We start from the raw sequence: 23,561 nt of genomic DNA on the forward strand, positions 1-23,561 counted from the left end.
GGGATTTCCTGTGTGTATCAGAGCAGCACTGTCATCCTGCCCATAAGTCACAAGGCAAAGCAGGTCAACTTCAAAGGTTGGTGGGTGGGGACATAGAATCCTACCAGGTGCCTGAGAAGAGAGACAGCTGGGAACATCTGGTGACCCACACCAGTGATTACCAAAAGCGATGATCCCCTGGTCCGACCTCACTCACTGTGACAGTGAGTCACTGTGACTCACTGGATCCGGGAAGGTCTAGACTTGCTGGTGCTCAGCTGGGCTGGATGGGGAAGACCTGATTCTCACCCAGCAGCCTAAGTATTGGAATAGTGATGACCACTATTTACGGGAGAGCTGGTCTGGGAAAAATAGATTCTTATGGCAGAATAGCTTTATTGCCCTGCGTGGGGGAAAATATTTTCTTAGGGTTTAGAATCAGGTAGAACATCAGTGAGAGAGCCGCCACTACTCGTTAGCCACAAACATGTTTTTACCTGGGCACGTTTGAGATGAAACAACATGGGTTATCTTTAATCACTTACATTTGTTCACAAAGCTTCGTGTGGTGAGTTTTTGGGTACTGTCTCACTTTATGTTGGTGTGGGGAAATACCATAGTAATTATTGTCACCCTGCATTTCTACAAATGGGGAAACTGAGGCTTAGGGAGGTGAAAATTACTTAGCTGAGGTCACTTGGTGAGATAATGGTAGAACTTCGGCTGATATTACTTAATTCCGTTTGTTGCACCAGTTTTGAGTTTCTGATGGGTTCCAGCACTAGGCTGGGCTCCAGGGACACAGAGACAGGTAAGATGTGCCCCTCTCCCTCAGCCCATCCATCCCCTCCTCCTCCTGTCTGCTCTGAGCAGGATGATCCCAGCAACCCACAGGACTGTGAACCCTGATATCTGCTTTCCTGGGCGCTCTGGGTGCTCTTGCAGCTCAGAGCTGTTCTCAGTGATCCCTGCAGGTCCACCACCAAGGCCTTCGCCTCAGCTGGGAGAAAGCTCTGTGCTGCCCAGATCCTGGGACATTCCCCTCTTCCATTCTTCCAGGGGCCTTGGAATGAGCGATTCCTAAAAGGCTTGCTCCACTTGAGATGGCTTTTTCCTGCTAATTTTGTGGCTTAAAGGCTCCTCTGATTTCAGATTTAGGGTCTCAGCACAAAACGAGGTTGACCGTGTAGCTTGGCCCATGAAGTAGTCATTTTGTTATGCTGAGTCCCATCTTCCAAGTTCCACACTCAGCATCCAGCTACCTACTCAAGATCTCACATTGCTGTCAAACCTCAGACTTACCTTGTCCATATTCGAATATGTCTTTCCCTCACTCTCCAAATCTCTTCCTCCAGTATCACCCATATCAGGACCTCTACCACCCCTACCCTGGTTGAACCAACCTCACCATCACCTGAACCATGGCAACATCCTCCCGACTGGCCTCTCTGCTCCCAATTTGCCCCCGTGTTTGAAACGAATAAGATCATCTCACTCCATCTTCTCTAGCTATCAGGGAGAACACTCACTTCCAATGTAACTTCCACAAAGAGGCTTTTCTGATTAGCTGTTACTGCATTCAGATCATCCTAAAGTTAGTGGCTCAAAACAACAATTATTTTATTATGTGTCCTGATTTCTATAGGTTAGGGATTTGGGAATGTCTTGGCTGATCAATTCTGACTCAGATTCTCTTGAGTGGTTACTGGCAGATGGCTGGAGCTGGTGGCCTAGAGCAACTGGGGGCTGGCTGGCATTTCCTGCTCTCTTGTAGCATCTCTTTGTGATCTAGCTTGAGCTCCCTCACAACATGGCTGCATCAGGGAGGGTTGTTAGATAGCTTACAGGTGTTTGGGGACTTCAAGACCACATATTCCAGTAAGGAGGGTGACTGCTGTCCCACCTTTTATGGCCCAGCCTCAGAAATTACAGTGCCATGCCTGACATCCCATGTTGGCAGAGACCACCACAAAATCCCACCTGGCTTCAAGGGGAGGAGACATAGACCCACATTTGTCAATGGAAAGAGTGTCAAAGAATTATAGACATATTTAAAAATCACCACAGAGGCCATCCCTGATGCTCCATGACGGTACCCTGAATGTTTCCTTATGGCACATAATGCGATTTGCAATTCTGTATTGATTCTTTGACTGTGTATGTGATGTTTAGTTCAAAAGCTACTCAAGGGCAGGGACTATGTTTGGTTCACCAGTAGACTCCCCGTGCTTGGAACTTAGTGGAAGATCAATGAATACGTGAACGAACGAACGAATGAATGAATGAATAATTAAGCAAATGCTGTTGCTGAAAAAATCACAATATGACAAATGAAAGTAATTCCTAGGTTACTAACTCTCTTGCATTCCATTTATCACAACTCTCCTCTAATAACATCTGTCACGGAAAAGCAGAAGAGCAAAGCCGGAAAGGACCCATGGGGTAAATCAGAGAGTGACTCTATTTGCCAGGCTCTCCAGCATTGTGGAAACTCTGTAATGCCTCAGGCTGGTTGTGGCCCATGCTCCTGAGGTCAGGGGCTAGTTAACCTGGTAGAAAATCCAGTTAGGCTGTCAAGGGAAAGTTTGAAGACAGTGTTTATATTTAATTTCCAGAGGAGGCTAACGGAACGGCCAAATGAAATGGCACTGTTCACCCATCTGGCTCCCTGAGTGTTATGACGTTTTTCACAGTACGTTAATGGGGAGATGAATCCGCCGACTCTGTCTGGCAGAGGGCATGTGCGTCATCCCACGTTGCCTGGGAAAACAAGCATTAACAAGTGTGAGCGCGGGTCGCCGTGGAAATGGTACAGAAGGGGGCCCATGGCAGAATTATTAGTGTTACTTTGCCCCTGGAGGAAGAAGGCCCTGCATCATTTCCCATCCAGAGTGGGGAAGGGAGAGAGACTGAGAGATAAAAAGGAAAATAAACAGCTTTTTTTTTCTTTTGAGACAGAGTTTTGCTCTTGTCACCCAGGCTGGAGTGCAGTGGTACAATCTCAGCTCACTGCAACCTCTGCCTCCCAGGTTCAAATGATTCTCCTGCCTCAGCCTCCTGAGTAGCTGGGATTATAGGTGTGTGCCACCATGCCCGGCACATTTTTGTATTTTTAGTAGAGACGGGGTTTCACCATGTTGGTCAGGCTAGTCTCGAACTCCTGACCCCAAGTGATCTGCCCACCTCGGCCTCTGAAAGTGCTGTGATTACAGGCATGAGCCATAGCTCTGGGCCATAAATAGCCTTTTATAGCAATAAGGTGTGCTCAGAAAAACCCCTGATGTAGCATGAGCTCTTTGCAGTGCCAGAGTAGAAGTCACAGGCAGGGAGGAGAGAGGACTCCCCGGGCCAGCATCTTCCTTGTCACCATCCCACAGATGGGATGTCCAGACGTTGACCATGTTGTTTGCCCAAACAGGGAAAAGTTAAGAAGCCAGGAGGTCAAATGCCAGAAGGTCACCCATGTGCACTGCGCTCCAATGTTGAAGTTGGTGGAGTTGGTTTGATTTAGGGCTCGTGGCGGCAGTGTGATCTCAGTGCAGCACTGTCCTGTCCAGGGAAGTTAGACCCTGGCCAGACTCCCAAGTGCAAGTGCCACTTCTGCCAGTTGCTGGCAGTGTGACCCTGGTGGGCTGGTGGGGCATTCGCCCCCTCTTTGTTTCAGTGCCCTGAACTTTGAAGTGAGAAAAGGCCACTGGGAGGATTAAGTGGGATTAAAAGAGTTAATACGTGTCAAAGTGGTTAGAAGGGTACTAGTACTTAAGTGTGATGTCAGTACTTGCTGTGTTCATTACCATTGCAGTATATGTGAATTACTTGGGCAGGTTGGGAGAGGGGTCTAGGTCATCAGGAATCGGGGGCATCACTAATCAAAAGATACAAAATCTTCCTGGCCTTAAACGTGGCTTTTGGCTTTTCAGGGCTGGAAAGGAGAGGAACAAAGCAGACAGATATGCCCTGGACTGCCAGGAGAAGGCATACTGGCTGGTGCACCGATGCCCGGTGAGTATCCTCCTACCTGGTGTCCTCTGTCTCTTCCTGTGCCTCCCACCTCCATCCTGTGCTCTCCATGCTTGTTTCCAACTCCTCTTTCTCTAGTGTGAGAATTGGATCAGCAGGAGGAGCTGCTCAGTGTCGGGTTAGCATCCCAGGGCCTCTTGACCAGAAAAGGAAGTTCTCTGTCTGGATGGGGTCTGCTCATGGCCCACGTGTTGCTGTTAGGTAGGGAGGGACCTGAATGAATTTGTCTTTTATGGGGGCTGGGGTTTTTTTTTTTTTTTTTTTTTTTTTTTTTTTTTACTAGTATATCTAGTAAAGGAATATAAGGAGAAAAAAATTAGAATGTAGGCCCCAGTGGAGGCTCCAATGCAGAAAAATAGAGTCCCGTGAGAATGGAAACTGCATGGCCAAAGTTCTCCTTGGTGTCTCCTGCTCCCTCACCTTTTCCTCTCCTAGATCCAGTTCCCAGCAGCTGAGAGGGGAGGAGGAGAAAGAATACGTCTGTGTTGAGCTGCTTCTTGCTTGGAGCACACTGAATCTCTGGCTTTGGGACTTTCGGTGGCCTAGAGAGACAAGCTGTACAGAGCTGGTGTAACTTGCCCCAGATCATCACTGGGAAATGGTAGCCTCATTCCGCAGCACACAGAAGTGGGCTCTGACTGCCACATACTGGGATTAACTCTGCTGCCTCAGTTTCCTCCTGTCTCAGCCCCCTGTGCTGCCTATTGGTCAGGGGAGGTAGGAGATGTGAATGAGATTCTGGAAACCAAAGAGTTACAAAGAAATGTTCTTCCTCCTCTTCCTTTAGCTTCCTTGCCTGCCACGTATCAGACATTCTCAGAACCAGAAAGAGAACTGAGTGAGGCCTGGTGTCAGAGTTTATGGATATTTGAACTTCAAGCCCATCTGATTTTGGTTGTTTTGCTTATTTTATTTATATACTCAAAACAGATTCTCCTAAGGTGTTCCACCCTGTAGGGGCATGGGTTTGGATGCTGTGTTGCTGAGGTTAAGGTTCTCAGGTTGATCTCCAAGCAGCTTGTTTGATTTTTTCTTGGCTTTAGGGTTTCTCCTCTAGGGAAACCAGTTTACAGATGCCTGACACAAGTATCTGGGGGCTGGGTGACAGAGAACAGGGTCCTGGAGACAAGCACCCCTGCTGGTTGGTAGCGTAGAAGCTCTTTGTATGAGAAGGAGCCTCACATTGCTCGTGTGTTCCAGAAGCACTCTGTGGTGAGGATAAGGAGACGTGGTGGATACGCCACATTTGGCAAGACACCTTGGTGCCCAGTGGCACCATGCCTGAGGGAACTCTGGTTCTTTCAAGGTAAAGAATGGCTTCTATATTATATGCAGAGACTCCTCACTGTGGGATTGCCGATGTGACTACATTCCTTGCAAAGTGACACGGACTAGCTATGCAGTAAAATGAAAAACTGATCAGCCAGGTTCTTCTCAGTTCTCCTGGGGTAAGCTCTCAGCCCCCACCAGGCTAGTGGCTGAGTGGCTCTTCACAGCATGATGCGGAATCACATAAATGTGACAACGTGTCTCTGTGACCACCACCTCCCCACTGCCCATCTCCGCCACCATGACCGTCATCCCACCTCCCACTCCCTTACCTCCCTTATCTCCCTGACCTCTACCACATCTCTTATTTCCCCCACTTTCACCACCACCTCCACCACCCTTATTGTCATCGTCATTGTGGTCATTGTCACCATCACCGTCACAATAGGCATGAACTGAGAACTCCCAGTGTGCTGAGCACTGTGCTAAGCCTTCTGCATTCTTTTTTTTTTTTTTTTTTTTTGAGATGGAGCCTTGCTCTGTCGCCAAGGCTGGAGTGCAGTGGCACGATCTCGGCTTGCTGCAACTTCCACCTCCCGGGTTCAAGCGATTCTACTGCCTCAGCCTCCTGAGTAGCTAGGATTACAGGCGCGCACCACCATGCCCAGCTAATTTTGGTATTTTTAGTAGAGATGGGATTTCACCATGTTGGTCAGGCTGGTCTCGAACTCCTAACCTTGTGATCCGCCCGCCTCGGCCTCTCAAAGTGCTGGGATTACAGGCGTGAGCCTCTGCGCCCGGCTGCCTTTTGCATTCTTATTGAACCTTTGCAGCCCTGTATGGAAGGGCTTGTTATTATTCTCATTTTACTGATAAGCAAGTGAAAGCTCAAGGATGTTGCTAATTTGCCCGAAGTTACACAGCTAGTAAGTGCCAAAGGGTCTGAACCTACATACCGCCGACTGTGGAACCCTGCACCGACTTAGCCCTGTGCACTTCTGCCTCTCAGGCAATGTCATGAGATGTCTTGGTGCAGTTCAGTCCTTAGGTAACCTCCTGGGTCATTAGAACGTTGCCTGGGTCACTGCTGCTCTAAGCAGCTGAATGCCTGGGTCCACACGTGCCTGGTCCCTCTTTGACAGCACTGGGGACCCAAGTTCAGCTTGAGGCTTTGATGGACTCAGAGTGGTCCTAGAACTTCCAGGACATAAAACTGCTCCCTACATCTAACCTCTTTCATGACTGCTCCCTAAGCGAAAACCAGACCAGTAGTCAAAGATGAGGCAGGAGAGTGCTGTCACCCCACTCTCTGCGATTTTCTTAAAATTCTCCCCATCTCTTGTTGGCCTGTTGGCCTGTGGGGGTGGAAGGTAGCGTTTCTGAAGAGCATCTCAGTCTAGAAATTGAGCAATCTGACTGACAGGCTCAGGAAGCCCTGGAGCTCACAGCCTGCCAGACTGTTTCCAAGAGACCCAAACAAACCGTCAGTTCAATGGGAAAAAAAGCCAGCCAAGGCAAACAAAGCACTTGGCGCTGTGGAGTGTCGCGGCCACTCCGTGTCAGACTGTAACCAACAGTTGTAGAGTGAGACGCAGCCTGCCGTTACTGAACCAACTCATTCACTTGTTCATTTGTCTGTTCATTGATCCATGAAACCTTCATCGAGCCTTGACTTTGTCCCAGGGAAGGGGTTAGGTGCTGTGTGTGAAATAACAGTCAAGAGTCATTGAGTGCTCTTCTGTGCCTGTATTAAGCTCTTGGCACAGATGACCTCATTGACGTCTGATGCTATGATGTAGGGAATATCACCATCCCCATTATTCAGATGGAGAAATTGAGGCTCATGGAGGTTCAGTTGCCTGCTCAGTTCTGGCAGAGGAAGCCACACCTTTCTGATGGCAAAGCCTGATATGCTACTTCTGTGCAAGGAGGCCCCACCCGTGGTCCCTCTCTCAGCTCAAGGAGCTCAAAATCCAAATTGCTGGAGCACAGGTGAGTAACACTCTCCCAGAGATAAGACCTAAATGCAGAAGGGGCACAGCGAGAGGGTGGTTGATTTAGAAAGCCTGGGAGAAATGTCTGATAGATGCTGTATCAAGGAGATCATCACTGGCAAAGGCCAAGACCCCACGTGGGTGGTGGTAGTTGAGGGCTCTGACCTGCATTCCTACCCAGAGCCCAAATGACACCTGTGATTCAGCATCCTGTAATGAAGCAAAATGATGTTCCTCACCCGTATTTTACCCAAATGGTACCAAGTACAGATCTGAGCACGATGCAAACAACAGTAAGCTTTGTAAATGAACAAAGGGAGAATGTGCTCCCTTAGACAGTCGTGTGGAGGCCTTCCCTGCATCTTTGCTGTGCCATCTGTGGCTTCCTGCCTCCCAAGGATGTAGTCTGAGGCTGCTTCCTGGTGGTGGGTGTGCTAAATCAAGTGACCCCTTATCTGCATATCAAGTTAAATGACCCTTGTTTCAACCACATATGCAGACACTTGTCAGAGATGTCTGCCCTCCATTTCCCATTGAGGTTGGGCTAAATGTCCAACCATGGAAAATGGCAAAATAAATTGAGGTATATTAACATGATGGAATGTTGTGAAGCTAGTCAAATAATATTTTCAAAGGCCATTCATTGACCTAGGAAAATGATCTGATATATAATGTGTTTTTTGTTTGTTTTTGAGACAGAGTCTCACTCTGGGGTGCAGTGGCATGGTCTCGGCTCACTGCAACCTCTGCCTCTTGGGTTCAAGAAATTCTCCTGAATCAGCCTCCTGAGTAGCTGGAATTATAGGTGCCTGCCACCACACCTGGCTAATTTTTGTATTTTTAGTAGAGACGGGGTTTTACCATGTTGGCCAGGCTGGGCTCGAACTCCTAACTCCATCTTGGCCTCCCAAAGTACTAGGATTCCAGGCATGAGGCACTGTGGCAGCCTGACACATAATATATTATAAAACCAGGGTGGGTGGAATGCTCCGCGTGCTGTGGTCCAGAAAAAAAAAAAAAAAAGTTAACGTATATTTTGTGAATATCTGCTCTATGCCGGGCGCTTACTAGGCAATGGGGATATTTGGATTATGAGCCAAGACAGACATTGCCCGTGACCTCAAGGAGTTTCCTGTAGTCTGGTGGAGAGACAAAGACTAAAATGATTAAACCAATGAATGAGTAACATGCAGAATGCCACAGCAGCTGGTAGGAGGCAGGGACCCTGTGTCCAGTTGGTGGTCAGGGAACGTGGAACACAGGGCATGGAGAGTGACATTCAAGCCAAGATCCTCTAGGAGCTGACTTTCCTAACGCTACAATGTATAATTGTCTCCCTGTTTCACCTCAACTCTATTTCTTCTTTTTTTGAGACAGAGTCTCGCCCTGTTGCCCAGGCTGGAGTGCAATGGTGTGATCTCAGTTCACTGCAACCTCCACCTCCCAGGTTCAAGCGATTCTCCTGCCTCAGCCTCCCAAGTAGCTGGAATTACAGGTGTCTGCCACCTTGCCTGGCTAAGTTTTTGTAACTTTAGTAGAGATCGGTTTTTCACTATGTTGGCCAGGCTGGTCTCGAACTCCTGACCTCATGATCTGTCTGCCTCAGCCTTTCAAAGTGCTGGGATTACAGGCATGAGCTACCATGCCTGGCCTCATCTTTATTTCTTTCCCATCTTATTTTGTTTAGAAAACGAGTTAGTGTTTTACTTATTATTTGTTTTCTATTCCATGCATCAGAAGAGTCTTATACTTTTGGGAAGAGAGTGAAGCTGAGAGAAGGAGGGGTGGAGGGACATGGTAGAGTGCCACCAAGAAGTGACCGTCAGCTCCCATGCTGGCCCTGCTCTGTATGTGGGTTCCTGGGAATGTCACCTCCTCACCAGCAGTTGTCACGAGTACAGGAGCTCCTTTCCTGACCTGAATGATGAGGCATTGAGCAAATTGCCTCTTCGGCTTACACCCAAGGGATGTTGTTGGTGGGGGCGGGGTCACACCCTGGTGTTCACAGTTCCTCAGGGTGAAGGGGGGAGCTTGCAGGTCTCTGAAGGCTTCCTGCGTGAGGCACCAGGGCAGAAAGCGCCTGCTGCCTCCTTATCTGCAGGCGGCACACCGCAGGTTGCATTGGCTGCCCTTACTTCCTGGGTGCTAACAGTCAGTCCTGGTTATCTTCATCTGAACACCCTGTTGTGTGCCAGAAACTGCGTCAGCAGTGCTCTGGTGGTGATCACAGTGGATCAAAGACTTTACACTACCTGATGAATGAAGAAATGGATGAATGAAAGGAGCCTGGGGGTCTCTGAAACCAGCAGAGGCAGAAAGGCAGCCCCCTCACGAGTTTCGAGGGCAGGGAACTGGAAAAGGACCACGGCTTGATTGGGAACAACTGAGACTCAAGGGCTGCTGCCCACAGAGGCTCAAGAGCCAAGGCAGCAGCGGCCAGGGGACCGTGCCTAGCTGTTCTGTAGGGGAGGCACGGAGAGCCAGGTTGGGGCTAGAACTGGACAGACTGGCAGAATCATCAAGCTCAGTGGATGGCCGCGGATCTGAGAGTCTAAGGCCGTTTGGTCTGGGCAGCTGAGGGCACCGAGGAGTCTATCTCAGTTATGCAGTGCACTGTTGAGCACTGGGGCAACGAAATTTACGTCAGAGCCTGGGGCATGTTGGAAGGAAAGAACTAGATAACGAATTCAAGACTTGAGCAGATGACCACACTGAAGTCACTGAGGCAGTGAGCACCTGTGGAAGAGCAGCCAGACAGTGGTTGTAGGGCGTCATGGGCACAGGCTGTGTGTGTGTGAGTGTGAGTGCATGTCAGTGTATCTGGGTCTGCATGTATGTGAGTGAGAGTGTGCGAATGTATGCGTGCAAGTGTGTGTACATGTGTGCATGTATGTGAGGATGTATGTGTGTCTGTGTGTTGGCATGTCAAGGTGTGAATGTATGTGAGCATGTGTATGTATGTGTGAGAGTGTGTGTAGATGTGTGCATGTGAGCATGTGAGTGTGAGTGTGCATATGTATGTGTGAGAGTGTGCCTAGGTGTGTGCATGCATGTAAACATGTATATATGTGTCAGTGTGCGCATATGTGTGTGTGAATGTGTGCATGTGTGAGCATGCATACGTGTATGCATGTATGTGAGCATGTTTTTGTGTATTCATTCTCATAGTGCTATAAAGAAATACTCAAGACTGGGTAATTTATAAAGGAAAAAGGTTTAATTGACTCAGTTCTGCATGACTGGGGAAGTCTTAGGAAACTTACAATCATGGTGGAAGGGGGAAAGGCACGTCTGACATGGTGGCAGGCGAGAGAGAGTGAGTATGTGAAAGAGGTACTGTCAGACACTTATAAACCCATCAGATCTCATGAGAACTCACTATCGTGAGAACAGCATGGGGGATACCACGCCTATAATCCAATCACCTCCCACCAGGTCTCTCCCTCAATCCCTGGGGATTATGGAGATTACAATTCAAGATGATATTTGGGTGGGGACACAGAGCCAAGCCATATTAATGTGTGTATATATGTGTGTCAGGTCATGCGTGTATGTCAGCATGTGTGGGTGTGCATATGTACATGTGGGAATATGCGTAGGTGTGTGCATGCATGTGAGCATGCATGTGTGTGAGTGTGCCAGTGTGTCAGGGCATGTATGTATGTGAGCATGTGTGAGTATGAGTATGTATGGAAGAGAGCGTGGGTGTGTGTGAGTGTGAGAGTGTGTGAACGTGCCAAAGTGTGTGTATGAAGTCTGTCTTCAGTTATGCAGGGGGATTTCTCCGTAACAGATTCAGGGGGCAACTCCTAGAACCCTTTTTGGCAAAGACACTGACTTTGCTGAGCCCCTGCCATGTGAGGTTAGATCCCATGGTATTATCCCTTCAAGACACCTGTCTCAACTGTAATTTATCCTTTGTGTGATTAATTGCTGAGTGGCTACCTCCCCCTTGAGACTGGGAGTGCCTCAATATGCCTGCTGGGGTGCAGTGGTCTTGGGGCACACTCACCATGGGCTCCCCAGGGCTCAGCACGATGTCCGGCACATAGGAAGTACCCCATGGATATTTGCTGATCAAGATCCACTTGTAACAACTAGGGTAAGGATGGCTGTTCCCTTTCCCTGTCCTCTTCCCCACCCACTTTCTATTGCCTTCTCCTTTCTCTTCCCTGTGTCGTCTTGTCTGCACATATTTGCCTCCATGGTAGCCTAATGAGCTAGGTTGCTAGATTTAGCAAATCAAATACAGGAAATTTGATTGAAATTGAATTTCAGATAAACAACAAATAATTTTTACGTAAATGTATTTTATATATTTAGTATAAACATATAATAAGCATCAAAATATTGGGGCAGAAATTATTTGCCATTTATCTTAAATTAACTGGACTTCCTACATTTTATCTGGAAGTCTTACGTCTGAGCTAAAACCCAGTCTGATCCCATGGATGAGGCTGAATCTGATGGCAAGAAAGCCCAGTTGCTTCTAAATTCTCTGCTTCAGTGTAGCCAACCTGGTTGGTCACATGAGCTGAGCAATAGGTGGATGCCTGGCATCACGCCTGCATCAAGGGAAGTGAAAGACCCGAATTATTGGCCTCAAAGAGTCAAGGAGTTGAGAGAGATCAAGTAAGATTTTCTGGAGAGTTGGGTTACCTGCTGGAAAAGGAAGCTAACAGAGATTACAGTCCCAGTTTTGGGCCATTCTTTTATATACATAATTTTAAAATGACTACAACCCCTTCTTCAGCAATAGCAACCTTCTGTTGAGAGCTTCACACCCTATCTTGTTAAGTCTTCACAAGAACCTACCACGTAGGAGGCTTCTTCTCTGTTTCTTAGAGAGGTTAGTGAGTGCCGAGACAAGGAGTGTTTTCCAAGATCTTCTGCACAGCTGGGAAGTGGCAGAACCAGGAGTGGCACCCAGAGGTGCCTGACAAGCCTGGACTCTCCCAAAGCACTACTCTGTCACTTCTCTTTTCCCACCCAGCCCAAGACGAAACCACGGAGTGTGGGGAAGCACTGTGGGAAGAGTCAGGAGGCCCATGTATTAGTCTCAGTGAACTCTTCTAGGGCTTGAATGTTACCCATCCATATGCCCACTCACTCATCCATCTATCTACTCATTCAACCATCCATCGATCCATCCATCCATCCATCCATCCCTCTCTCCCTCCCTTTATCCATCCATCCCTCCATCTATCCATCCCACTATGGTGCTGAGTTTGTCATCCATCCGTCCATCCATCCATCCATCCATCCATCCATCCATCCATCCATCTCTTCACTCATCCATTCACCATCCATCTACCACCGATTTACCCATTCATCCATGCATCCGTCTATCCATCCCATTATGGTGCTGAGTTTGCCATTCATCTGTCTGTCTATGCATCCATCCATCCATCCATCTGTCCATCCATTCATCTCTTCACCCATTCACTCACCATCCACCTACCACCCATTTATCCATCTGTCCATCCCTCCTTCCCTCCCTCCATCCATTCATGCACCATTCCGTCCCTCCATCTATCCATCTCACTATGGTGCTGGGGATGCCATTCATTTGTTTGTCTGTCCATCCATCCATCCATCCATCCATCCATCCATCCTTCCATCCCTCCATTCATCCATCTCACTATGGTGCTGGGGATGCCATTCATCTGTCTGTCCATCCATCTGTACATCCACCCATCCATCCATCCATTTATTCACCCACCCACCATCCACCCACCACCCATTTACCTATTCATCCATCCATCCATCCACTCATCCCCCTCTCCTTCCCTCCTTCCTGCACCCATCCCATTCTGGTGCTGGGAATGCCATTCATCTTTCTGGCCATCCATCCATCCATCCATCCATTTACTCACCCACCCATCCACCATCTACCTGCCACCCATTTACCTGTTCATCCATCCACTCATCCATGCATCCCACTATGGTGCTGGGGATGCCAAACACCTGTCCATTTTTCCATCCACCTACCCACCCATCTACCCATTCTTCTCTCCATCCATCCTTCCATCTCACTATGTTAGGTGCTGGGGATACTGGGAGACAGAACAGCCCTCATGAAGCTCAACAGCTCACCTGGAGGGCTTACACCCACTCAGAACTTCCTGTGGGCTAGGCCACACGTTCTTCTCAGCTGGATCTCACAATTGGCAGATTAACTGAGACCCATAGTTAACCAGAAACCAGAGACTCCCTGTAATGATCCTTATGTTGTTTTTATTCCGTTTAGCCTGGAATGGACAATGTGCTGGACTATGGCCTGGACCGAGTAACCAATCCGAATGAAGTCAAGGTAAACCAGGTATGTCTCTGCCGCATAGTGTGGGTAGGGCCTAGGTCGGATTCTGGGGCTGGGAAGGTGTCCACACATCTATTCATGTTTGTTAGGGCAACGATGTCTCCCCTTTGAGACTGCCAAAGAGAGGAGGACTGTGAGCCCCGTGGACTTGGGGCTGGAGGAGAAGTGGGACCATGGCAGGGTGCTGGGTAAGGAGAAATTACGATTGAAGAAAGACAGAGGTTGTACAGTGCAGGGAAGAGCTAATGGGATCTAGATGGCTGGTTTTCAGACTTTTCTGAGTCACTTCCCCCTTTGAAAATCTGACGAAAGTTATGAGCTCATTCCACTCAAAGATGCACAGACAGACGTTCTGTACACATTTTCAGCCAGTTCCTTGCTCCTGAGGAGACTGTAGACCCCAGCCTCAAAACTCTTGAATCAGCTTTGGATTTAACCTTAATCCATGACAGGACCTGGGATCTAACACTTTCTTTCACATCCCAGTGGAGGGGAATCTTTGTAAAGATTCTCCAAGCAGGTTTCATTAAAAAAAAAAATACACTTTCCTCAATAGGCCATCTTTCATGATGGATAACCAATGTCCTATGAGTATTTATTTATTTATAGAAATATAGTTCATAGGCCGAGCACGGTGGCTCACACCTGTAATCCCAGCACTTTGGGAGGCTGAGGCGGGCGGATCATGAGTTCAGGAGATCGAGACCAGCCTGGCTAACACGGTGAAACCCCGTCTCTACTACAAATAGAAAAAATTAGCCGGTCATGGTGGCGTTCACCTGTAGTCCCAGCTACTCAGGAGGCTGAGGCAGGAGAATGGTGTGAACCCAGGAGGTGGAGCTTGCAGTGAGCCGAGATCGCGCCACTGCACTCCAGCCTGGGGGACAGAGCGAGACTCTGTCTCAAAAAAAAAAAAAAAAAAAGAAGTACAGTTCATAAGCTGTTGAACCCATGGCCCTATTGACATTTTGGGCCAGATAATTCTTTTTTTTTCCTATTTATTTATTTATTTAATTTATCATTTGAGACAGGGTCTCACTCTGTTGCCCAGGCTGCAGTTCTGTGGCATGCTCACAGCTCACTCCACCCTTGACCTCCTGGGCTCAGGTGATCCTCCTGCCTCAGCCATGCAAGTAGCTAGGACCATGGGCACATGCCACCATGCTTGGCTAATTTTTAAAATTATCTGTAGAGACAGTGCCTTTCTATGTTGCCCAGGCTGGTCTTGAACTCCTGGGCTCAAGCAATCCTCCTGCCTTGGCCTCCCAAAGCACTGAGATTACAGGTGTGAGCCACTGTGCCTGGTTCAGATAGATAATTCTTTGGTGAAGTTGTCCTGTGCATTTTAGAATGTTTAGCAGCATCCCTGGCCTCTGCCCATGAGATGTCAGTACCTCCATTCCTCTCCCTGCCCACCTAAGCCCCAGTCCTAACAGTAAAAAAACATCTCCAGACATTGCCCAATGTACCCTGGGGAGGGAGTCAACATTGCTCTGGCTGAGAACCACGGATTCCAATGAACCAGCCTAGATCCATTTAAACAGGTCTTAGATGGTTTCATTGCTTTCTGTTAAACATTGTCTTTAGGTAGCAAGGGTCATCATCTCTTTAGCCTAGGGTGTATCTATAGGGCTCTGCAGAGCCTTAAGGCATGAGTGGGGGCTTGTAGGGGTGTGCAGGGGAAGGAGGAGTGTGGAAGTGGGAGGGGAAAGAAAAAGGAGCCAGAAATGTTGGCAAGGCAGCTCTGGGACAGTGTTTGCTTTTGCTCCCTGGAGAGTGTCACCGGGGAAATCATTAGGTCTCTTGTCCACAAGCCGGAGAGACCCTTCCTTTGATACACACAGGGCGCAGTCAGCCTTAACTCCGCTGTTCCCAGGGCAGCCTTTCCTGTGTTCCCCTTGTCAGATAACAGATCACTGCTGAGGCCTTGTGGGCTTGGTTGCCATAGAAACAGAATCCTCGAGTAAAAGACTGAACCTGGGTGGAAGGTTTGCTTTTCTTTTTCTATGGCTAACTAGCAGCTCTGGAAACCTCTTTCCTGGGGAGGAGAGAGACGGTGGAGGCAGAAAGCACATCACTCATTCTGACATAGGGGGTGGGAACCAAGGGGCACCCATCCATGACCCAAGCCAGGATACTGCTCAGCTGTGTGTCTGTGTATGTGTGTGTGTGTGTGTGTGTGTTGGGGGTGTTAGGCAGGACCTTAACTTCATCCATTTGAGAGGGAAGCTAAGGAGCTGAGCTGCTCCATCCTGGATGTGACTTCCGAGGAGGGTGACCAGATTACTGTCTTCACTGGGGAGGCATCTTTGTGCCCCGTGGCCCTCAGAGCCCATTTCTTGCAGATGTGGATACTGGCAACACTCTCAGCCCAGAGCCCAGTGGGCAGGCTGGGTGTGCGACAGAGGGTGTCCTTGCTGTGGTGGGGTGTGATACTGGCCACGTCTCCGCTGTTGCTTACCATTATCTTCTCTTTCTCTCTCTCTCTTCCCAGCTATCTTTTTCCCGTGCACTCTGGCTGCTGTGGAATAAAGTATTAAGAAGAATAAAGAACTGCAATTCTCATGCATGCAGAGCCCCTTCCAGCCCTCCCCTCAGCCAGCCCCAGCATGCTGTGGTTTATTTGTCTGCAACATTTCCCACTGTCTGCGAGTCCCCTGTGTTCCTGGGTTAATCTGCCCTGAGAGGAGAGGGTCGCCAAGTGCACGAAGCATCTCCATGAAGACCTGGGAGTGCAGAGGCTTTGGATTTTTGTCTCACTTCAGAGAACTCACGGTGCCTGAGCTGGTTTGAAGAGAGGTCATTTTGAGAAGGAATCAATCCTTCTTCCTTTTTTTCTTTTCTATTTTTTTTTGTTTTTTTTTTTTTTGTGAGACAGAGTCCCACTCTGTCATCCAGGCAGGAGTGCAGTGGCGCGATCTCGGCTCACTGCAACCTCCGCCTTCTGGGTTTAAGTAATTCCTTGCCTCAGCCTCCAGAGTAGCTGCGATTACAGGTGTGTTCCACCACGCCCAGCTCATTTTTTCGTGTTTTTACTAGAGACAGGGTTTCTCCATGTTGTCCAGGCTGGTCTCGAACTCCTGACCTCAGGTGATCCACCCACCTTGGCCTCCCAAAGTGCCAGGATTACAGGTGTGAGCCACTGCGTCCAGCCATCAATCCTTCTTTTTAAACTTTTATTTTAGGTTCGGGGGTTACATTTCAGGTAAATTGCATGTCACAGGGGTTTGGTGTACAGATTATTTTGTCACTCAGGCAAGAAGCATAGTACTCATAGGTAGCTTTTCCATCCTCTCCCTCCTCCCACCCTCCACCTGGCCTGGATGTCTGTTGTTCCTTTCTTTGTGTCCTTGTGTACTCAATGTTTAGCTCCCACTTATAAGTGAGAACATGTGGTATTTGGTTTTCTGTTCCTGCGTTAGTTTGCTTAGGATAATGGTCTCTAGCTTCATCCATGTTGCTACAAAGAACAAGATCTCTCTCTTTTTTTTTTTATGGCTGCATGGTATTCCACAGTGTATATGTACCACATTTTCTTTATCCAGTCTACCAATGATGGGCATTTAGGTTGGTTCCACGTCTTTGCTATTGTGAATAGTGCTGCAGTGAACATAGGCATGCATGTGTCTTTATGATGGAATGAGTTATATTCCTTTGGGTATATACCTAGTAATGGGATTGCTGGGTCAAATGGTAATTCTGTTTTAAGTTCTTTGAGAAATCATCACACTGCTTTCTACAATGGCTGAACTAATTTCATTCCTACCAGCAGCATATAAGCTTCCCTTTTCTCCTTGCCAGCATCTGTTATTTTTTGACTTTTTAATAATAGCCATTCTGACTGGTGTGAGATGGTATCTCATTGTGGTTTTGATTTGCATTTCGAGAATGAGTAAATTCTTGAGAAGATGTATCTGTTTTCCCCAAATAGAGGGAAGTAACCGTCAACCATAAGGAGGAAGCTCATTAGGTTGGCAGGTGTCTCGGGCCCTGGGTGGGCCACTCCCGCTGGCTGCTGGCTGCTGGGAGGGACTGGCCAGGGGCCGGGACCACACTCTAGAAGTGAGTCCTCTTTCAGCTCCAATACCTTGAGGCATATGGAGCCTCCAAGTCCTCCACCCCAGGAGGTGATGGGGGCAGGGGCTGCTCATGGCAGGGTCACTGCTATCATTTAGGGATGAGGGCAGTGCCGGGTGCTGAAGAGACCCTTGACATAGGCCTGAGTCCCAACTCTGCCACTTCCAGTCCACGTGATCTTGGGTGAGCTCTTTCTTGAGGCACAGTCTCAGTTTCCTCATCTCTAATAGGGGAAGCATGCTAGCTCCTTCCTCAGAGGATTAAGTGGGATCACTTATGTGTAGAGTCTAGAATGCTAATCAACACATAGAGACACTCCACACACAGCTGGTATTATTCTAAATGTTGTCATGCTGTGAGAAAGAATTTGTGGGACTTGTAGACCTCAGACTCCATGTTAGGGTGCTGTACCTAGCCAGTTTCCTCTTCTGCCTCTTCACCTTCTCATACTTCTCCCCTGGTTGGTGGTGGAAGGAGGTGTTACATACCACTTTCAATCTCTCCGCTTACTCCAATAAGCAGCTGCTCAGAACCTCAGTCTACACTGGCGAGTATACAGATCTTTCGGTAAAACGCAGAAATACGGCCCGGCAGTATAAACTACTGTGCTCTGCAGAGGTGCTCAGCCTGCAGCCCTCAGTGAGCAACACCCCCTTCCCACACTATATGCTCCCACCAATAGGGGACGAACTGCTTTCTTCTTGTGGCTTCTGTGTGACCATGGCTGGCTGAGGGAAGGGAAGGGGCTGATGTTTGCTGACAGCTCCCTGCGTGCCAGGCACGGAGCAGAGTGCGTCACCCCTTGTCACGGCTCAGCTAAGACTCGTTACTGTGTTAGGAGGTAGATGGCCACGTTGACCTCTGTTTCACATTTGAGAAACCAGGCCGAGAGAGAGGCTGGCTCCCCCCAGGACACACAGCTGAGAAGTTGTGAAGCCAGGATCTGAACCTCAGCTGATGGCCGCCAGAGCCCACTCCACATCCTGCCTGACGTTTTCTAATGTCTTTATTGTGGCTTTTAGAACTTTTTCTGGATTTCCTGAAATCCATTAACAGAGGTAATGTCAGTTTCCTTTTTCACATGAAGAAAACAAAGTAGAGAGACACAGCCATTTGCCCAAGGGGACCCAGCCAGGATTCAGTTACGTGTTTCCAATTCTGTAGCTCATGTACCTCCCTGATGCCACCACTGCTCCCCTCTCCATCTGGCAAGGCCTACATCCTGCACCTAGGGCCGGCTTCATGGGCAGGGGGCTGGTACAGCCGCCCAAGACCCCACCCTCAGAAGAACCCTTGTTTGGTTTAATGTTCTGTTACCATCTCAGAATTCTTTACACTTTTTTTCTGAACAGTAAACCTGCATTTTTATTTTGCATTGAGCCTTGTAAACTGTAAGCAGTTCTACCTCTACCCGATGAGGTCATACCTGGCTGGATGGCTTTTACTTCGCATGATCACAATCTTGAATCCAAGACTCCTTAGACAGCTGCACCCCCTTAATTTTTTTAGAAATCTATCTACCTACCTACCTACCTACCTACCTACCTACCTACCTACCTATCTATTTTGAGACAGTCTTGCTCTGTTGCCCAGGCTGGAGTGTAGTGGCACAATCTCGGATCACCACAACCTCCACCTCCTGGGTTCAAACGATTTCTGTGCCTTAGCCTACTGAGTAGCTAGGATTACAGACGTGTGCCACCATGCACGGCTAATTTTTATATTTTTAGTAGAGACAAGGTTTTGCCTTTTTGGCCAGGCTGGTCTCAAAATCCTGGCCTCGGGTGATTCGCCTGCCTTGGCCTCTCAAAGTGCTAGGATTATAGACGTGAGCCACCATGCCTGGCCTTTATTTATTTATTTTGAGACCAGATTATAAGACTGGCTAATTTTTGTATTTTTAGTAGAGACGGAGTTTCACCATGTTGTCCAGGCTGGTCTTGAACTCCTGGGCTCAAGTGATCCACCTGCCTTGGCCTCCCATAGTGCTGGGATTATAACAGGTATGAACCACTGCGCCCAGCCCCATCTCTTTTCTTGCCTGCTTTGCCTTAACCACTTGTGTTTCTGGATCTCCCGGTTTCTGACTTTAGATCCCCTCTCTGCTCTCAACGCCAGTGCTGCCTGATTCCTCACGGTTCTCCCCATCTCACCTTTGGCTCCGTGGCTTTCTCGGCCCCTCACCTGTGTTTCTCTGCAGATACCTGCCCGGCTACCCAATCCCAAGGTCCTTGCTTATTTCTCTCCTGCACTCCTGCCGGTGGCCTGACCCCTCCTGCCCTGTGATAATTGTCTGCAGCCTCCATCCCGGGTTCACCTGTCAGCTGGCCCAGAGCTATGTAAACAACAAGTCTAGATGTGTCCCTATTTGGGCAACTCTGCAAGGGAAAAATAAGAAGTTGTTAGAATGCTAAGAATCCAGAGATTCCTTAGGTGGAATCTTCCTCCTCTAGCAAAGTGTGTCGCTGAGATGAGGCATAAAGAAGTGGCTTTGCTCCAGGAGGGCTGGCAGCTGAGAAAGGAGGGAAGTTGTGTGTAAATGCCAGGCTGGAAAAAAAACCCTTATTTCTTATTTTGTCATGAGGTGGTTTTCTTTGAATTGCTTAGAATTGTGTGTACTCTTTTTTTTGGTAACAACTTCACTTCAACATAATGTTTCTTATTGCCTTCGGCTAAGATATAATATTGATAGTAGTTTTGCAAGACTTAGCAAATAAAAATACAGGATTCCTGGTTATGTTTGAATTTCAGATAAGCAACGAATATCTTTTTCACATAAGTAAGTCCCAAATATTGCCTGTGAATCCTGCGTTGTATCTTACGATGAGGGCTAAAATTGTGCCATGCACGTACTCAGGGGTGGTGTAGTAGCCCTAATGAGTAGGCTCTGTGTGTGGGTCTCTGTTATGTGCCAGGCACCTTATGTCTATTATCTCATGTAGTCCCTCTTTTTTTCTGTTCTCCTTTTACAAATGAGAAATTAGAGGCTTTGAGATGCTGAGCAACTCATCCAAGGTCGTAGCCAGGAAGTGGTAGGACTAGGATTTTAACCTTTGTCTGACCCCCAAAGCCCATATACTTCTATTTCCTTCCTTCCTTCCTTCCTTCCTTCCTTCCTTCCTTCCTTCCTTCCTACCTTCCTTCCTTCCTTTTTCTCTCTTTCCTTCCCTCCTTCATTCCCTCTGCTCTCTCTCTTTTCTTTCTTTCTCTTTCTTTCTTTCTCTTTCTTTCTTTCTTTTCTTTCTTTCCTTCCTTCCTTCCTTTCTTTCCTTCCTTCTTTCTTTCTCTCTCTTTCTCTTTCTTTCTCCTTCCTTCCTTCCTTCCTTCCTCCCTTCCTCCCTTCCTCCCTTCCTCCCTTTCTCCCTTCCTTCTATCTGTCTCTCTCTCTCTCTCTCTCTTTCTTTCTTTTTTGAGACAAGGTCTTGTTCAGTCACCCATGCTCCAGTGCGGTGGTGTCATCCTAGCTCACTGCCGCCTCAAACTCCTGGGCTCAAGCAATCCTCTGGCCTCAGCTTCCAGCAGTTGCTGGGGCCACAGGCATGTATCACCATCCATACTCTTTCCTGAATCTCTTCTCCACCACTCCCTCCAAATCAAATTGCCTCTTCACCTTTTAGAGAAGTTCAGGACTGTTTTCCCTCACTGTCCTCTCCCTGCACGCACTCCTAGAAGAGCAGAGATCCTGTATGTCAACCTAGAGGAAGCAGATCCCATGGACGGCCCTTATTTCCAGGTTCATAATTTATTGTACAAATTGAATTTTCACATGACATGTTGACATGGGCTTCTCCGGGCACGAGAACTTAATGGAGGAGGCATAGACAGTTTAGAATCCATTATGTTGCTTTCACAGCTGGAGTTTTTTTAGATCTTGACTTGGAGTGAAAGGTCATCAAAGCAATGCCTCCATATGTGGCCAGTACACAACTCATTCTACTGGTGAGCATCTAAGAGCTGAAATGTATTTTACTGCCTGGAATTGGGCATCATTTTCTGGACCTGCCATGATTTCAATCTAGCCAAAGCCACACATTCCGCAGCCACTGTCCTTCAATGTACGCAACCTGGACAGCTATTTTTAAAGCTAGAAATACAAGCTAAAATTCATGTGGACGATCCAAGGTAGAGATGGGAAAGTCTCACCTTCCACCAAATCCTATTAATGGAGAGCAGGCTGCAGTTCCATTCCCGGAAGGTAACTGGTAATTCTGGGAATCAGAAAACAAAATAGCAAACTACAGCACAGAGGCAGAGCCCTAGGGAGATAATAAAATCAAATGAAGTGAACAGGAGTATACAAATTGTAAACCCCTGAAGACTGAGATAATGGCCCTAGAAGCCAGTATATTAGGCCAAAGGAAGACCCCCTAGAGGCAGAATGGAAATGAGCATGGCAGAAAGTCCTGCAAATACAGCTCCCTGCAGGGTCCAGAGAACACCAGGCAGCCAGGGTGCGTCCACTCAGGAGCCCTGTGCCTGCGGGTTCTGGCTGCAGAACAGTGGCCGACAGGCAGAAAGCTTGATGCTGGGGTCTGGACTCCTTGGAGGTGCTTAAGACACTGACTGCTGAGTATGGGCCTAGCATGATTCTGGTCTTCACCATCATGAGTGTTAAGGACAGAGTGTTTCTGGTACTTGTGTTTGTCTTGTGTTAGGGCTCTAATTCACTTTTGCTTTACATTTTATTTATTTATTTATTATGAGATGGAGTTTCACTCTATCGCCCAGGCTGGAGTGCAGTAGCATGATCTCGGCTCACTGCAGCCTCCACCTCCTGGGTTCAAGCAATTCTCCTGCATCATTCCTGCCTCCACCACCACGCCCCCCACCCCCCCACCCGCCGCCAAGTAACTGGGATTACAGGTGTACACCACCATGCCCGGCTAATTTTTGTATTTTCAGTAGAGATGGGGGGCTCACCATGTTGGCCAGGCTGACCTTAGGTGATCTGCCTGCCTCAGCTTCCCAAAGTGCTGGGGTTACAGGCGTGAACCGCTCTACCCGGCCTTGTTTACATTTTAAATTAAGTGACTGGACAGAGGCATTCCATCCTGTAGCACTCTCAGCTTCAGGGCAAGGAAGGAATGGGAAGAGAGCAGGCTAGGAGGAGAAAGTGAACAGGATCAGCTAGTTTGTGTTTCTCAACAATCACTCTTCAGCTTTGCAAGGGGAGGAGCTGGATATGAATCCTGGCCCATCCAATTACTGACCAGGAGGTGTTGAGAAGGTTACCCACAACCTCTCAGAAGCTTTGTTTCCTCAGCTAAAAATGAGTATAATAAAATCTCCTTACCTTAAGCTTTGTAAAGGCTCAAAGAAGTGTAAATTGCTTCGCAGTAGTTGCTAGGCAGTTACCATTATGTAAAAGTACAGCTCCCGCTTTGAGCAGAGGGCATGGATCAGTAGATGCTATTCTGAATAACCCACTCCAGCAAGGCTCCAACAGAAGGAAGTAATTATACAGTATTAGATTTGAATGTAAGTCCACTCTGGCCCCAGGGTCCTTTTCTACCTGAAATGTGCATCTTCTAAAACAGTGCCTTATGTTGGAGGAGAATGGGATCAAATAAGTATGGTTGCCAATGCATTTGGATCATTTGGGGAGTGCTTTCAATTTTTTAGTGGAAAAAAATGCTATTAAGCTTAGAAAATGTCCCCATTATTCTAGGCCCCCAAGCACACTGAAGTCATCATTTATTTATTACATATTTACAGAGCATCTACTCTGCGTCGGACATTGTGCTAGGGAAGATAGACATGGCCCCCTGCCCTTAATGGTGTCTTCATATTGGTTCATACATTAAACAAAGAGTTACACAAATAAGGATAAAATTCAACTGGTGATCAGTGCTATGAAGGAGGAAGTCAGGATGTATAAGAGCCTAAAATATAAAGAACTACAT

At 47.9% G+C, this 23,561-nt stretch overlaps 1 protein-coding gene across 5 annotated transcripts in view; it reads left to right on the forward strand.

The window, feature by feature from the left end:
* The window catches only part of RGS9 (regulator of G protein signaling 9), a 92,808-nt gene that overhangs the window by 27,013 nt on the left and 42,234 nt on the right, over nt 1–23,561 (forward strand). For 3 of the 5 annotated variants that reach the window (XM_026456763.1, XM_026456766.1, XM_026456765.1), the window contains exons 8-9: nt 3,900–3,981; nt 13,513–13,584. In XM_026456763.1, coding sequence (XP_026312548.1) covers nt 3,900–3,981; nt 13,513–13,584 — 154 coding nt within the window. Of the gene's footprint in view, nt 1–3,899; nt 3,982–13,512; nt 13,585–20,981; nt 21,392–23,561 lie in introns of those variants that run through there. The other 2 variants (XM_026456764.1, XM_023212023.1) reach the window with 2 other exon arrangements.

Source organism: Piliocolobus tephrosceles, chromosome 16 (assembly GCF_002776525.5).
Source record: "Piliocolobus tephrosceles isolate RC106 chromosome 16, ASM277652v3, whole genome shotgun sequence".
In the NCBI taxonomy this organism is placed as follows: Eukaryota; Metazoa; Chordata; class Mammalia; order Primates; family Cercopithecidae; genus Piliocolobus; species Piliocolobus tephrosceles.